General features: G+C 40.4%; 2 protein-coding genes across 3 annotated transcripts in view; both read right to left on the reverse strand.

Annotated features, from left to right (window-relative positions):
* The window catches only part of LOC105194510 (protein slit), a 327,037-nt gene extending 313,060 nt beyond the window's left edge, over window positions 1-13,977 (reverse strand). For both annotated transcript variants that reach the window (XM_026131466.2, XM_011159458.3), the window contains exon 1: window positions 12,795-13,977. In XM_026131466.2, coding sequence (XP_025987251.1) covers window positions 12,795-13,087 — 293 coding nt within the window. In that variant the 5' untranslated portion in view covers window positions 13,088-13,977. The remainder of the gene's footprint in view (window positions 1-12,794) is intronic.
* The window catches only part of LOC120359774, a 28,413-nt gene continuing 24,828 nt past the window's right edge, over window positions 13,977-17,561 (reverse strand). Inside the window, exon 3 of the mRNA XM_039458774.1 lies at window positions 13,977-14,428. Within this exon, the coding sequence (XP_039314708.1) occupies window positions 14,007-14,428 (422 nt within the window). The 3' untranslated portion in view covers window positions 13,977-14,006. The remainder of the gene's footprint in view (window positions 14,429-17,561) is intronic.

The raw sequence follows: 17,561 nt of genomic DNA on the forward strand, positions 1-17,561 counted from the left end.
ACAGCGGCGCGCCGTACGGTGCAATTGAAAGCACTACACGTCTCTTCGTCAAGTAACGACATAATAACATAGCCAGGTGAATTCCATATCTCGCGGGAGATGCATTAATAATCATCGAGTCTGACTTTAAGGAGTCGACAAACAGATAGCTCATTGCCGGTAGTAGGGGTATGTATCAATCAAACGTCATATTTTCTTTATCCTAGTATTAGTAGGCCCTTTTCAGGTGAATTTAATATCTCGCACTTTAGGACGCCCTTCGCGTTTGACCGGTCCTCCGATCAATCACTTTCGATGATTCAGTTAATTGTGACACATCGACTGACGGCGATGAATCGTCCGACGACGACCGGAGGCGGTAGGCGACGACCAAAAAGATCTCCAACGAAGCACCGTCACTTGTTTTGACAGACGCCAGAGATATACGAATGCATTTTGTTTGCTCATCTTTTCTTGGCCGACCCACTTCCCTTCGGTCCTCCATCATCATGTCCCCCTCTTCTCGTCCTTGTCCGCTTTCAGTTCTTACCGTCCGCCTTCTCTCTCTCTCTCTCTCTCTCTCTCTCCGCCTTCCCTTCCTTTCGGCCTTCTTCGATTCTCTGGCTCAACCTTCGCGTGCATACACTTATTTTCTTTCTCGCCACTGCTTGGCATAAATCTTCTTCGCGCTCGACGCCGAAGATTCGGCACTCGCGTTTAGATTTTCAACACGAACACGAGTGCACCGAGACCTTGTTGATTGAAGTTGTCCTTGAATCCGAAAACAGGGGAGATCGTGTTATCGTCGCTTCATCAATGACTTTCGTCACTCGACGATTTTTAAACGTACTTACATTTGTAACAGATGTAGCGTTTATCCCATCGAGACAAGGCTGATGTAAAAACTTCTTGTAACTTGTTTTCTTTACAATTTTTAGTGCTGTCAGTAAAGCTATTGCAATTACACAATTATCGTTGGTGTGTTATTTGTTTTTCAATGTTATTCATCAAGACGCAACATGCACGAGCTATTCAGGTAGTATGCCAGATATATCCCACGAGTATAATACCACTATTTGAGTCCTTGTTATGCAGCTGGAGTAGCGACAAGTATATAGTGCATCCATAATCAACATTTCGGCGAATGCATATACGTTCATTAGTTCCATAGTAAAGTTGCGACCGATGTAATTGACACGGAATAAAAATCAGGAACGGTCGCGCCGGATTTGCAAGCCCCTCTTAATTCCTGTGGTGCGGTTACACGAATTTCGTAGTATCGACTCCCGGAGTTACACGATTGTCAACCTGACGAAATTCGCACGACGATCCCCCCAGGTGTGCTCGTCGTGACTCTCGGCACGATCCACGAGAATAATAAAAGGTTCTCAGGACCGTGGAGCGTGGAATGGAGCTCCGAGCTCCCGGCGGGCGGTCGGTATTGTCCGAAAAATGTGGATCGGGATCAGAGAAAGCGGGAAGCGGGCGCAATATAAATGTTAATGCTACTGGACTTGAAAAGGCAAGGATGCGGATCGCGGGGCGAGAAGGAAGTTTTAAAAAGGCACGTCGGAAAGAAACGAAGACGTTACAACTCGCGCTCGGATGCTGGCACGCTGGTATCCGCCCATCGGGAAAACCGCGAGGTAAGTACATGGAAATGTCTGTTATAGCGACGTTTTATTTTTCACCGCGATCCCACCGTCCGCCCTCTCTCCTTACATCCAGCGTAGAGTTTTAAGGGCAAACGAAGAGTGAGCGAAGCCGTACTTGAAATACGCTGTCACGCATAGTGGAATGCGCCCGCAAAAAGCAAAGCAAGAGTATCTCCGTGTAAGCTACGCTTCTCTTTCTCTCTCTCCTTTGAGTGGGCTTGTAACGTGACGCTGTAATAAATTTCGGCGACCGAGGCAGTCGCAACAACGTTTTCGCCGCACTTGCGTGGCCGTCCTGCAGAAAAAGAATTCCCGGCGGGCCGCGTGCGCCAAGCATTCTCCTTTAGCGTTCTCTTCCTCACCCAGTCGGCTCTTTCACCCGCGGCCGCGCGCGGTACTTACGACCTTTTGAAGGTAGCGTTCACCCCCGCGCGCGCGCGCGCACCTTTTCATTTGCATGCGCCACGTGATTCATGTTCCTCGAGGCGGACGCGGTGGAGTTTCGCCTGCTCTTGAGGCGGAGGACATGATCCAAAAGTCCAGGGGCGTGTTTCGCGGTGAAAATGCGGCGTGTCGTGCGCCGTCCCCTTCGCCGTGCGGCTACTCGCTGTTATCTATTATTTACGTTCGTGGTGCCTGCAGGCGTATCGTCGAGATTTCAGGCATTCGAAAAATTCCGTCGAGTATCCCGGGGAACGTCAGGGATTCCAAGCGGGGTAGGCATGAAAATTAAGAGGGCAGGACTATGCGAGTGCGCGCTGAAGAGGCGAATCCTCTCCTGACGACCGGATTACTATATTAAATGAATACGCGCAAAGCTTGTGAGGGAAGACACGCACCATGGGAACAAGAAATTCTTTCTAAATTGTAGACGTATCTTCTATGATATTTATCTCAAAATAATCTATGAATAATTTTTAGATAATGATAAAATTTATTCCTCACTGCGAAATATCTTTTCCCATTCGTTATGAAATATTTTTTCTCCCATTAACTGTCATATCACCTGTCGACATTCGCGAAAAGATTCGAAATAAGTTCGTACGATAAAAGCACGTAAAAGAAAATATTTTGTCTGAAAAAGATGGAATATTCCGTCATTAGAGATAACATCGATTAGCTCGTTCTGTAATCTCACGAAACCATCCGCTTCATAATCGTCGATACCTTCAACAGGTTCTCCGATTGAAGATCCAAAATCTACCGATATCTCGGCGACGTCTCCGCTTGGGTCTATGGAAGCCAACCAAAATTTCTATGGGCACATAATCCGCCGACAATGGGCGGCGTCTAAACGGAGATTTATCTATTGACAACGGAGACCGTATGCTCAGATTAACGTCGTTTGGGTAAATCGATCGTATAAGGTGCCTAAAACCTTAATTCTGATTTATTGACAATCTGGCGCTGACTATGGCGAAAGTCTTCATCATCGGCGTAAATCGGTCGCGACCGCGATTCTTTATTAGGCTATTACTTTTAGAGTATAATCTCTCGTGACGACATTCAATCGCGAGCTGGAATCTCCATCGAATCTCCTGAATCGTTTAATTAAGGCAATGATAAAATTCAGCTAAATTGTTATTGCAGCGTTTATAGACACAAAAAGAACGAGTTTAGTAATAATAGTCAAGCTTTGGTGAAATAATTTGAAATGATTAAATATTTGATTAATATGTAACCAAATACTCAGTAATATTTAGTAATTATGTTAATAGTAATCAAACATAACAGTAACCAATCAGTTATTAAACGGTTACTAAATATTATTCAATATTTTATTTTACTAACTAAATATTTAATTGAAACTATTTCACCAAAATTCAATAACTATCATATGGGTTTAATTATTATTACTAAACTCTTTTCTTCAATACACATCATACGTAAAAAAAGACGCTGATTCATGAATAATTTTGTTAGAATTTTTTATTCAATGAAAGATATTAATTATTTATAGATTTATTTAAATATTATAATGTACTATTCTGAGTGACATTTTATTCATTACAATATATTATATTATAAAAATATTTAAGATCTTTTTCATATTACGACTAGTAACTAAACTTAGTTACTTTTTTAAAAATAATAGGATAATAACGAATCGCTATAGCTGCGATCAATTTGTATGTTAATGATTTCTTAACGAGGCTATATTTTTCTCAAGGTTTTTTATTTCTGCCTCTCTCTCTCTCTCTCTATCTATCTATTTATCTCTATCTCGCTCGCTTGCTCTCGCTTCTCATCATATTATATCAATTCACCACGGAGGTGTAGTTGCTCTTGAAGTTTCTCGGGATGCCTAGATACACAGGTCGTGAACTTGTAAAGTGTTCCGCAGAACGGAAGACAGATGTGGAGTCTGCCGCGGTAGCTACCGAATTTTGGAAACGTGCCCGTGCATACGGGTACCAATGGACGCGGGACGAATACAATATTCTACAAATTCGGGAATGCCGACCGTCAATGCATGGTCACGTGCCACATGTCTGGATCTATATGTGATAATCCTTATCCTGCATGTGATAATTAATTCAAAAAGCTTTTTCCAAAACTTGCCGCAACCGAGAATGATACCCGCACGTAGCCGACCCAAGAAGCACCTGCCCAGCAGGGATGCTATTATGTCGAAAACCGAGAAGAAGGTCGTGAAACGTGAAAAAATGTGGCGACTTCTTTCACTAATACATTGTTTGATCTATACGCCTTTTCGTCGGGGAAAATCATTAATTTTTGTGTTAGGTGAATCGATTATGCCTTTATCGAATGCTTTTATAAAAATATTTCGTGTCATTTTGCTTTAAATGTTTAATGCACACGTATAAAACAGATGCAAAAAAACAATATTATTTAAAAGTTTTGAAACTTCTACTTTATCAAAAAAATAATTAGATATATGATAGAGAAAAATAATAAGATATTTTAAGCAAGTAATAAAGCGGCTTTGAGAAAGTTGTGCAAATATTTAGTAATATTTTATAGATTAATTATATACATAACGATGACCATTTAAATATTTTTTAGTATTACGTCATATATTAATAAATTATCAAGTCTACATAGCTATTGTATTTTAAAAGCTACAACTCCACAAATGATATATGATGTTGGAATTATATGGAGAAGAGATGTAACGAGCACTTGAAGTGTTCCGAGTGACAAGAGTTTGATTGTACCAGGCGTAGAGTGTGCAGATGGAATATATTGTTAGAAGTATTGCTATATACTTCCGCGCAACGCAATAAAATGCAATAAAAATGTAATTCCCGTGGCCTCTCTACTTGATCCGAAAATAGATAGCCGCAATTTTTCACCGCGAGGGTGGTCAACGGGACAATATCTGATGGAAAGTCGAAGGTGTGTAAGATCCGACAACGTGAAAAAATGCAGCCAACCCTTTTCCAAATAATTCTTTGTTTGACCTGCGCACTTTCACGTCCGGGAAAGCCATTAATTCCGCTGTCAGAATGGATCGAGCAGAACCAGGTAGAAAATCGTTACGCCCAGACATATCGACACCCTTCCTGAATTCCGATAGAAGCTGCACAACGTCTAATGGAAGTTTCGCGGATTTCGATGGAAAGTGCACCCCCTTACATACATATATATGTGTATGCGTGTGTGTGTGTGTGTGTGTGTGTGTGTGTGTGTGTGTGTGTGTGTGTGTTCAATGCAGACAATAATGAAAAAGCGTACTCGGAATGTGAGAAGAAGTCACGTATGAATACGCCATATTGATCTTCTCATACATTATGCAATACAAGAATAATGTTCACACATGACTTTACATGAACATAATTCTTTCTTACACATCGCAATTTAAATTTCATAAAAATCATGATCAATTTCAAAGAAATTGCTTTTATGTAATCGATAAATGTTTTTATATAATAGATTAATTGAGAAGATGGAATATTTATGCCAAATTTTTTAACATCTACATGTCCGAATTACTAAACTAATTTTTAGTTTTCATAAAACTAAAGTGTAGCAATAGTAATTTGCAAACTCGTAGTCTCTAATTCGAACTTATTATGTATTCGCCATGTGTAACCAACATATACTTTTCGCAGTTACTGTACCCGCAGCAAGGCGCCGCCGGTATACTAATTACAATATATCTCGATCGATCCACACTGTAATCGGCCGTAATTGTTGTTGGAGTGATGATTAATTGTTGTGAGCCAATGCGTACACCGGCAAACGCGTTACGCACGACAGATTGGTGTGTCATTATAAATAATCATACAAATCATTTCGCTGGCACCTCGTTTATCATTGAGTTAATTATCGATGGTTGAATTAATTATAATGTTGACGGACTCTGACAGCTAGACAGGGGTTCACTAACGGATCTTCGTCGACTTGGTGTATTTTGGGAAGCCGTCTGTCGCCAGTTAATTAATTGAAATGACAAGATATCGATCGGACGGATTCAGGGCATAAAACAAGCTCGAAAACATTTTTTTTTTTTTCAAAATTTTCAAGGTCTTGAAATGTCTCGATAGTTTGAAAGTTCTGAGAAGTTGCCAAAGTTTTGAAAATCCTTCAGAGTTTCCAGGTCTTTGAAAGTCTCGACAAACTTGAAAGGTAGTTAATGTCGTGAAAGGAATGAACGTGCAATATTCGGGGACATCACTATTCGTTTAAACGTAGTGCATAGAATTATTCACGTAATTAATATTTGTGATAATTTACTATTAACCGCGACATTGTGACTTTTTTATAAATCAGAAGAAAATTGATTAATGATACATTAGCTCTGCAGACAAATCTATCGTATAGATTATGATTTACAATATGCGTGATTTAACATACGATTTGTGTGTTGTTGCAAATGTAAAAACGTAATATATGTTTTGTTCTGATTTCAGTTTTGATATCGTTTCATGCTGAAAAGCGGTGGGGTTGTTCGAAATAAATCAACCGTATCAACAAGCGCGCCTTCCGTGGAATTAAGAAAAATTTCACGCCTTGAATGGAAGGTCTTCCGTCCGCATTTACATAAATATTCAGCCGGAATCTCGGTATATAGCGTACTTTTAACACCGTACCGCGCGAAGTTGGTCCGCTCGTCCCGACGAACTTGGCGGAACGTTATTGCATTTTATATTTCGCGGGTCTAAGGATGCACGCCCGAGTCGGCCAACTCCACTTTTTCGCGTATGAGTCTAAATTAAGGTACGTGAGGGATTCACCCGAAGGTGCCGTAAAATATTCGCGGCAATCCTCGCCCCGCGCCGCGCTGCCCTCCGTACTGCGGCAGCAAAACGCCGCAACCCCTACTATCTCCGCTACACGTTGTTACTATATACCACGACGTATCTACTGGTATTATGCGCGATGTCGGTGAGGTAACCCAAATAACTGCGTGATGGAAACCACCAAGTGCGTTTTCCGTACGCGGTACCTTGTCGCTCCGTTTCAAAATTGCTAGGCGCTTATAAACGATTTTGTGGGCAATCTCTATCTCTATCTCTATCTCTCCCTTTCTCTTTCTCTCTGTCTCCGTCCTTCCTATGATGGGTAGGTCCTAAAGCGCAACGCGCGAACATCAAAACGAAAATATTTGTGTAACCCTCAGCGACGTGATCTCATCGTCGTAACTCCCCTAGCAGAGCGATATTGTAAAGTACAGGGTTATATATCCGACAATTCTACTGTATATGTACTTCCTCGACCGTCTCGAGAATGTTATTTCGCATCCGTCGAAATTGAATTGGTGTAAATTTTCCGTTGAAATTGATCATGTCGCAAAAATTTTTATATTAGTGATACGTAATATTTTCAAATGTGGATCAGACTGATTAATTAAAAATCTGTAATTGAGCTTTAATTTCAAATTTATATAAATTATATGCATTCGTATAATGTTAGCTTTGCATAAAAAATTACTTTTACGACAATTTCAGACTTAATATAAGTTTTAACGTTAAAAAACTGCAAATAGAGAAAATTCCAGATAGCAAACTGACTTTCTCGCCTTTAAATGTTAACTACGAAATAGAACATTATTATTGAATCGCTGTTCTATTGAATCGTCCTGTATATCACTTTCACACATTTCCCATTCCGTGTAGCGCGTAAAGCGAGTACGGTAGTTTCACGCCGCTCGAGCAACTATGCGGATCGCTGCATTGCGCTCGAGGAATCTGAAGGGAACTGACTACATATCTTACCCGATTTCACACGTCGCGAAACATGGGATTGTGCGTAAAAAATCTAATTAAAACCATTGATCGTCACAAGGGTCACCGACTTCAACATCTGCCAGCAATACGCGACCAGACTGAAAAAAGGATGCATGCTTGGAATTTTCTAATTAAGTCAGAATGCGTACCACCTTCATTTCGTAAATTTCCCTCGTTTCTTTACGTTTGAAATTTCAGAACAAAATAGCACAAAACTGTGATTTCATCTTTTCAATTGCGCGAGGAATGACACAAAAATAGAATTTTTTATTTTATTTTACCAAGTCTCGTAAAAGAGATTTTACTAAACTAATTATTATTTTATTACAAATTATTATTTTTTACAGTTTTAATATACAATTTACAATTATACTGAAAACAATTTTTCAAATATTTTGTTATTAAATGAAGATACGGCAGAAATTTTGGAAATTGCGAAATATTGGAGCCTCTTGATAGTTTTTAAAAATCTACTTCAATGACGCGTAATGTACAAATATTAAAATATAATACAATATTACAGTATCACGTATTGTTGCAGGTTTTTGAATCGATTTGCAAACAAAAACAAATGAAACGCTGGAGGTATTCGTTTGAATGAGTAATCGGCAGTTACATTATACATCATAATAGTCAATTGAAAGATACTCGACGCAAAAAAAATATTTTCCCGCAAACAATGAAACATCACTAACAGGAAAATAAATATTCAACGAGCCAACATGAAGACGCTAGTAAAATCTGACTCTGAAACGTTTGAAAAATGTAAATATAAGAGCGGAAGTAGATCGACAAAACAACTACCACGTGTCGACTGTAATATTTACCGCATCGCGGTACGTTGCGGTAGCTGCAAGTCGCGGTACAGAAACGCAAGTAAATGTAGGATGTCCGCTTTACAGACGTTAGTTCGTTGAATGTTAGTTGGTGGTACATCGTATCGGGACCTTGCCCAAACACTCAGCCCGCGTTGGCAGATGTTTAGTTTGCCGTATACACTGTTTACGTAGCTTAATCGAAAAATCATAAGTGCGGGCGATACCGGTAGACATACGACTATTATACAATGGCGTTTTCCACTTGTGGAAGCGGAACGCTGCCAGAAGCGAAGTGCACCGTCGACTTCCAGCCCCTATTTATTTGTGAATTGTTTTAATAGCAATTTTTCGGTACAAAAAAGCACGTGTTGCCTTTATTTACTATCTATGTTACTTCGTCGAAAAATTAGACATAAAACTAACGACAGAATAAAAATTTAATATTTATTCCCAATAATAATAATAAAACTAAAGTGGAATCATTAAAGTGATCAGAAACAAACTTTGTATTATTGAATATATATATATATATATATATATATATATATATATATATATATACAATAATATATATATATATATAATATATATATATATATATATATATTTCCTTCAAAACAAAATTATCTTAACATTTTTCTTTTTAAATAAAAAGAAAATACAAAATATTTATAAATCAATATATATGGTAAATATGCGAATTGAAAAGTATTATTTTATCCTGCAGAAGGAATAAAATATATCTCTTTTTGGATATTTTTAAATTGATTAAAATCCTCTTTGTCATATCAGAATAATATACACTCCGTTACTGATTTCAATTAATGATAAATTTTGCATGATGTTATCAGCAAGCATTATCTATAATAACATATTTTATGACACGTTATTATAGAAAGTTCTGCTAACGTGGTATAGGATAATTGCGAATTTAATGATATCAAAATAATTTAATTCGACACGTAATATTGAATGTCTATACATCGATGTATACGCTAGCAGAATCTTCTGCAACCGTGTTAGATTGTACACACCGTAGTTTAGAACCATCCCCGGAGATTCATTCGAACTACTGATAGCAAGGTATAGCTGGTAGTGACACCAATCAATGTATACTCATGTATAACACGAGAACGTTTAGCCATCCGCAGGCTACGGATTTAGATAGGGTTAACTATGAAGAGGGAAATCTAGTTGCTTGGGTCCCTAATTATCTCAAGATCGACTCGCTGCGGGTGAACAGGTATAAACAGTGATTCTCAGTTAGACAGTGATCAAAGTGGCCCATCTATATCGCCCGAGACGAAACGTTTCTCCCACAGTCCACGATTTTATGCGAACGTTTATTATAGCTTCGTTGATTGACGCAAATTGTTGTGAAAAATGTCAAAAAGCGCATTTAAAAATGATAACCGCGCAACATAAAAGCATTTTTGTGCAAGATGATTTTTATTGGGTAAATGCAAATTTTCCTAAAGTGATTTAATAATCTGGTATTAATAAAAACGTTAAATATTAATAGCTCTAATTTAAAAAGTTTAAACACACAAATGACATTATTTCCGATGAGTTATTTCTGTTCACCATCCCCTCCAATCTTTTCGCTCGACATGTGTTTGTAGCTTTACTTTATACATTATCAATCACGTCACTTTCATGCAAGCGTATTGACTGTAGTCATTAATCTCATTTCAAGCGCTCGCTAGTATCGATCGCAAATAGCGATATCATGCGTTCGCGATAGTAGTTTAAACGTGAAAATGCAAGCTGGAGTAATTTCAGACAACCCTCTTCAACGCGATCTATATGTGTTCTTATTTATCAGTTGAAATAACGCGCGCCCCGTCGTTTAGATATTCGCGTCTCGATATATTTTAAATGCTGCAGAGTGATGAAAATTTTCTCGCGAAAAGTATAAAACGCGGCATATCTGCGCGACGCATCTGCGCCAAATATATTTCGCGCAAATTATATCGGTATCGATCCGGCGGTTTCAGCAGATTCCGGAGCACGCACATGTGCCTATATGTGGCAAAGTACCGCTGTACAGGTATGTATCCACGAGTATACCGTCCGGCGAATAAAAACGCTCTAATATTTAACATCAATATCATGCGCACAGTTTAACGCATTGCGCAATGCGACGACGCTCGATTTCAAGTTGTAAATTCAATTTGCAGGCGAGACACGCGCGCGCATATTCTTTGAGATACGAGCGGTTCGTGCTTACAAGACATAATGAATTTCGTGGGCCGCGCCAACATTAGGCGCCCATGAGCCCGCGTAAAAAGACGTCGTCGGCCCGGCAGTACTTCGTGTTTCGAGTCGACGGTATTTTCATAATAGGGACCTTCGTACGACACAGCATCCCACTACAAGTTACCGTCGATATATATTTCGAGGATTTAATTATTCCTGGTATCTCCGCGCGTCGTTCGCCCGCGGCATATTAATCGTATGCTAATCAATGGTCATTAATGTGTCTACGTTGAACATCGGTACGGATTTATTAAAATGTGATTTAAGAATTGATCGTTTGAAAAAAAGCCCCCCCCCCCCCAAGGGACGAAATCAGACGCAACGTATATTTTTATAATTTGACTAAACGCGATTAATCTTAAACCGTCTGTACACGCTGCAAGCGCGCAGGTTACACACGAAAATTCATATTATATTTATTAAACATTTACTTGGGTTTTATTATATTACCATTTAATATGGATCACGATATTGTAATATTTCAACGAAAGTATACAATACGAAAAAAGTAAATAGGCTTTCTCGCAAATTGTGCAATATTGCATCGGTAAATAAAGATTTCATAAAGAGTTAATACATCATTTCAATAAATGTCGGCGCTTTTATTTGAATTGTGCAGATTGCGTAAAGCAGAAACAAAGCGTTCATTTGGCGACTCTTGACAATATCGCTTAGCCGAAAAATCGAGATATTTCTCGTCGAATCAATATATCGACACACATTATACGCAATATGCGCAATGTGGTAGACTGTAATATTCGAGACGATATTATTGGTAAAAAGCGAGCACCGCAATATCTCCGAGAATTCTCCGAGAAAACGCAAGACATTCTTTATGCCTCTTTCTATTGCCAACTGTAATGTATATTATTCCTGTCTCCGTTTTTATTGCGTTACCTTCTGTCCCGCCGGCAGCAAGAGCGCGTAGTTGTTAAACGGTCGTTACTTCGGCATCTCGATTCGATAAAAATATGCAAATATCTTGACATTCAAGACAACTCTGCCGTTAAAATTTTTCGTGACGCCCGCCTTCCCAGTTGAATCTGACTCACTTAAGTACGCATACAAATACGCGCTCGAGAAGCTTATCGTGCCATGGCCGGCGTTTCATTATGCGGCAGTAACTTTGCAAAAAAAGAATGACGTGGATTGTTTACCAAAGAAATAGGCCGCGAATAACGAAGTCGACGTTGAAGCAAAGTCCTATACGAATAAGCCGATTTTTATCGCCGCGTCGACCGTTTGATCGGCGATACTTCGAGGCAGTCTCTCTCGCGAGCAAACACGAATCTAGATTTCTCGTTGATTTATTGGTAAACCGAAAAATATTTGTTGCGACTGCAACAATCCGTCATATATATCGAGCGCGGTAAACGTTAACGTTGAAAAGCGTCAATTACGTAGCTGCGACACGTGCGCACTGTCATGTACGAATATGCTTTATGAAAAAACATTACGCGACTGATTCCCATCCTTTTCATATCTCGGACTAATCCATGAAAAGTTAAACAAGAAGCTATTTCTCTCACTTGAAAATTTTTCAACGAAGCGCTAATTCGGCTAGCGGTTGAAATCGTTAACGAGTTCTCCAGGAACTAAATAACTGTAGTTACGCAAGTCAGACCTTCGGTTAACTTTGCTATGCGATTACAGTACCGGCGCTTCAGCTGTATAATGTCGTAATTGCAACTAAGATACAGTTTAGATACTGCTTTCCTTCACGAAATAGTGTTTTAAAATGTTGCTTTTTCCCATTTATGCAAAGCGTGTTTAAATGCAATTATCGTAATAGAGATTCTCTTTCTCTCTCTCTCTTTCAGTAATGCACATTACACTTTTTTAAAATTACGTTGCACATTCGAAAGCGAAGTGAGCATTTAGTTACTTACAGTTTTTCCGCGATGATCAGGCTCGCCAGGTCACCAGGAATCTGCGTCAGTTCTCGATGAGAGCAATCGACCTCCTGTCCGCCACACGTGCACGCCCAAGGACACCTAACGCCGTTCAAATCGTCCATCGTACCCGTCATACTACCGAGGCCAAAGTTACCGATCCCGGTGCCATGCGAGGCACCGCCACCAAGCACGGATAATATCAACAAAAGTCCCCAGGCGCAGAGCACGGAACCGCAGCTGACGCCGAGTAGGCGTAGCGACCAAGCAGGCGTCATGGCACGTGCCATCGCCAGGACCTTGCGATTGATATCCTTCACGGCACGATTCGGCCCGTCGAGGAGTCTGGCGATGCTGCCGACGCGGCTCTTGGGCAGAATATTGTCTGGATTGTGCAGATCGAAGCAGTGCGGTTCACCGCCAGCGAACTGATTCACACCGATGCCTGTGTAAACGTAACTAGGTCCAGCCGGCTCCAGGTAGGAGGTTATCTCTTGGTCCTCCACGGGAGGACAACCGAGAATGCGAACCGGACGAAGTATCGGATCTTGCTCCAACCGTACGATGGCGTTCTCCGGATCGTGGAACCTCAGATGCCGGTGTTCTGGTCTCTCCGTCGACTTCCCTCTCGAGCAATCCCGCCGGCGATCATGAACGCGACAGGGTCGGTTTCGATTCGCGCCTCTTCGACAGGGCGGCTCCGCGTGAGTTCGCGCTACGTGGCAGGACACTCTGTGCCGATGTGCTGCGCAGATTCTCCTCGCCGGTTGCTCGTCGTCGTCGTCGTCGTTGTCGTTGTCCAACGTTTTTCTCGAACGCTTGGAGCGCGCGTCGGAACTGTCGTCGGTCGATTGTAGCTCCAAGGCTGCGCCGTTAAATCCCTCCGGATGATGTTTGCAACGTATCGAGATTGGGACGTGACCGTCAATTGCCGACACTATGGGGCTTTGTGGACGCTTGATCTTGCTTCCGGTCCTTTCATCAAGTTCTATGCGTTCACCCGTGGTAGGTCCCAGCCCGGTGTCCACTGTAGCCAGATCTGGATCAAAGACAGTACTGCGCTCCTGCGTCTCGATCGATCGGATGTACTCGCCCTCTTGCCGGCTGGATCTTGATGGTTGCTCGTAGGCTAGACCATCCAGCGGGCCCTTTCGGGGGCCGTTTACGTGGCCCCCTTCCTCGCCGCTCGCTGGTCCCTCCAACGAGTCGTTATCCACCACTAACGGCACCACCCGTTCCTGCGCATCCTTGGGTAGAGCTCCCACTGACTTTATCTTGATGCTGGTCTTTGGCCGAGGCTCTACCGTACCCAAACGGGTACGTGACTGGTGCCGCGAAACGATTTTCTACCGATACCTCGCGGTGTGTCGACAACCATTTACTTCGAATGGCGCTGGCAGTATTACGCGTCAGATCGATTTCAGTCCGATGCGCTTTCACCGACTGATTGGGCGATAAATGTACGATGGAGTTATGCGCCAGACGAGACAAATGCGTTAATGGACCGTCAGCTCGCGGGTAAATAGCAAACGATGGAATGATTGTTTTTACATGGACATTATTAACATCAAAGAATTGCTCGAATGTATCGACGAAATGGCCAAGAAGTTGGTACGGGGAAGAGGCATCACCTGTAACAAACAATATATCATTATTAAAAAAAAAATATGTATTAAAATATCTAGAAAAATAGGAGAATTCAGAATTGATCTTGTAGATTAAAAGATAATTTTTAATTATTTACTTAAATTATTTTTTTATGTATAAAAATGTTTATTCATGGATAATATTACTAATTGCTGCGATACAGAAATTTTTCACGATATGGATCTATCTTTTTAATTCTTACGTAAAGAACTATGACTTATATAAATGACCAATACGCCATCGTTCGGCTTTACGCAAGTAGGCGGAGTTCGCCAAGCACGATACAAGCATAGTATGCAAATGAAGTAAGTGAATGTCTCGCGTTCAGTCGTAATAAATAAACGGGGAAATAACGGAAACTACTCCTGATATAGATACGAAACGGAGAGAAAAAGGTGTCCTTTGTGGGCGCACATGGTGCACCTCGCACAGACCGAAGAAAGCGGAGATTCGAGCGGCGCACACAGTTATAAAACGAAGAAACTCGCCGGTGCAATATCGGAAGTACGAGAAAAATATGCTACCGAAGCACAATCAAGGGGCTCAGATGCATTCCATGCACGGCCGCCAGAATTTCGAGGCATATTGGAATTTTTCTCTGACATTTCCCGAGGTTCTTGTGCTTTCCTTTCCAACCCCTCCGATCCCTACTCTCGTGTCGCTCGCGACCGCACGCGGTTCTTGCGAAGAAAACGTGCCTCCTCGAACACGCTTACGCGATGTCCCGTATATATATTTCTATCGCCTAAGTGCCACCCTAGTGCGTTCCTGCGATTTATCTTTACCTGCGGACACCTGAAAATAGAATATGGCCGGATTCTGCCGCGGGAGAGAGAAACGCTCCTATGCCGCTACGAGGCTTTTAAAATTAGATCTCAGATATGCGGACGAAAGGAATCACTCGCTTGTAATAAATGTCTGCTAGGCGATACGATAAAAGGAAGAATTATGACCGGAAATAGCTAATAAAACGAACTCAAAATTTTTAAATAGAATAAATTTAGGACAAGACTCTATGAAGCTATTATAAATAATTTATGATAAATATTTTTAAAAATATATTCTTGAGTAAACTGTCTGAAGCACTATAAATCTTTATGAATATGTAATGTACTTTTAACTGAATATGTAGATAACGTTGCTCGTTATTTTTGAAGTTACTAGATAGAAATGTAAAAAGAAATACAAAATGTGATGATCGCATGAACGCAACTTCCCACAAATTCATTTCAGTACATCATCCCGTCTATCAATACGTCGATGTTCTCCAGCGAAAGAGGAAAAGAAGTCTGCCACTGGCCTTCATTGTACATTAAAATTCGTGGAAAATCTAATATTCGCCTCGAGAACGCGGATAGGGATCGATAATTCGATTAGCAGTAGTCAGTACCGTCTACGATGGATGCTTCCACCTACCCTCTTCATCCCGTCTCACTTCTCTCCTCTCAATCATCCAACGTCGAGTACGGTTAAAGTAGCTGGCCTCGATAGGGTGTGTACACTACGCACGTATAATATTCTCGAGCACTTTCCTACAGATAATATCGCCCCAGAAGCCTCTGATGTCGAAGTTAAGGTGGCAGGGGTGGCGCCAACCCGGTTGAATGCGACACAAGCGGCGCGATCGCTCTTGATGGATAGACAGACGCAAAAGAGAAGAGAATTCCTTGTCCCTCCGGCTCACGTTCTCGTCGGCCATGTCCGTCGCGGCTGTGCCGCATTAATTAATGTTGTTAGCGCATATTAATTGAAGCAAAGTAGCGCGTCGATAAATGGGAGTCGGCAGGTTGAAATCTTTTTCTTGCATCCCGTCGTACATATGCACTCCCCGATGACTCGGAGATACGCAAAAGGGTTGACGGCAACGCCAACGAGCGAGACGGCGAAAAATCAATTTATGCCCCGTACTTTATGGAAACTTAATTTATTCGCGAAATACGACGATCAATAACTAATAGCATTATACTCGTGCAGCTGCGATGTATTGCAACAGCGGCCAACTAACGCTGTTTTACTTTCTAAAGTAAGCGTATGACTAGGTCTGTCAATGAGTTCAAATGTTCAATATGATTACACTTCAAATGTTGTACTTGTAAATTGAGCACTTACGACTCGCAAGTAACATGATTTAAAACACGATTAGTCGTATGGGGACGCATCGAGAGCGATGATCAAATATAGTTGTCAAACGGCCGTCTGTTTGCTAAACGAATTAAAGCTTCTAAAAATCGAAGACATACGTTAGCCGAACGCGCGTACGTCCCTCGCGTGCAAAGAGATGGGGATCAATATTGACAAAAGTTCGGGACTGTCGCGACCCTCCGAAACGTCTGCTCTCGGGATACGTCGCGGTGTAAAACGAGAAAATAAGGTACGAAGCATATGCTACATCCTGTAAAGAAATTCAACGGACAAACATAATAATCTCATGGATAGTGTATACAATGTTATCCTTGCAAACAATTTTTCAAACAATAAGCATTAAAAAATTACGATTAAATTTATATGCAAATTTGTAATAAATTTAAGTTTAAATAATAATTTATGCCGTAAATTATTTTCTTCTTTTTGTAACATTACAATTGTAACACACAGTATAAAATTAAATAAATATAAAATATATAACTTGCATCCAAATTAAATAAATATAAAATATATAATTTGCATCCAAATTTTTGGATCACTCTAACAACGTAAATTGTAAATTGCAGAATGTTGAAAATAAAATAAAATAAATAATTTATTTGTTATTGAAAGACAATATTGATTCAAGATATTCGATTTTATAAAGCGTTATGTCTTTTTAACTTAATCGATTTTAGATATTTTTTACTTATTAAATCATGATACGTAATGTAAAGATTAGTTATCGTATTTAAATCATAATATATACAATTAAATAATTAAAACAAATTTTTGTATCTTAAAAAATTCTTGAAAAAATGTATTTTGTTCAAAGTGCAAATTGCCCTCATTTATCGTACGGGACAGACCTGTTCTTATTTCTAGAACCCATAAAGTGTAGGCAGAAGTGCACCCAATTTCCATTGAAATCGAAATATCGTGCAACACGATTGTGTATCTAAGACTCGCGTTTGTTTGGCAAGTATTTTCCGT

This window comes from Solenopsis invicta, chromosome 16 (genome assembly GCF_016802725.1).
Source record: "Solenopsis invicta isolate M01_SB chromosome 16, UNIL_Sinv_3.0, whole genome shotgun sequence".
In the NCBI taxonomy this organism is placed as follows: domain Eukaryota; kingdom Metazoa; phylum Arthropoda; class Insecta; order Hymenoptera; family Formicidae; genus Solenopsis; species Solenopsis invicta.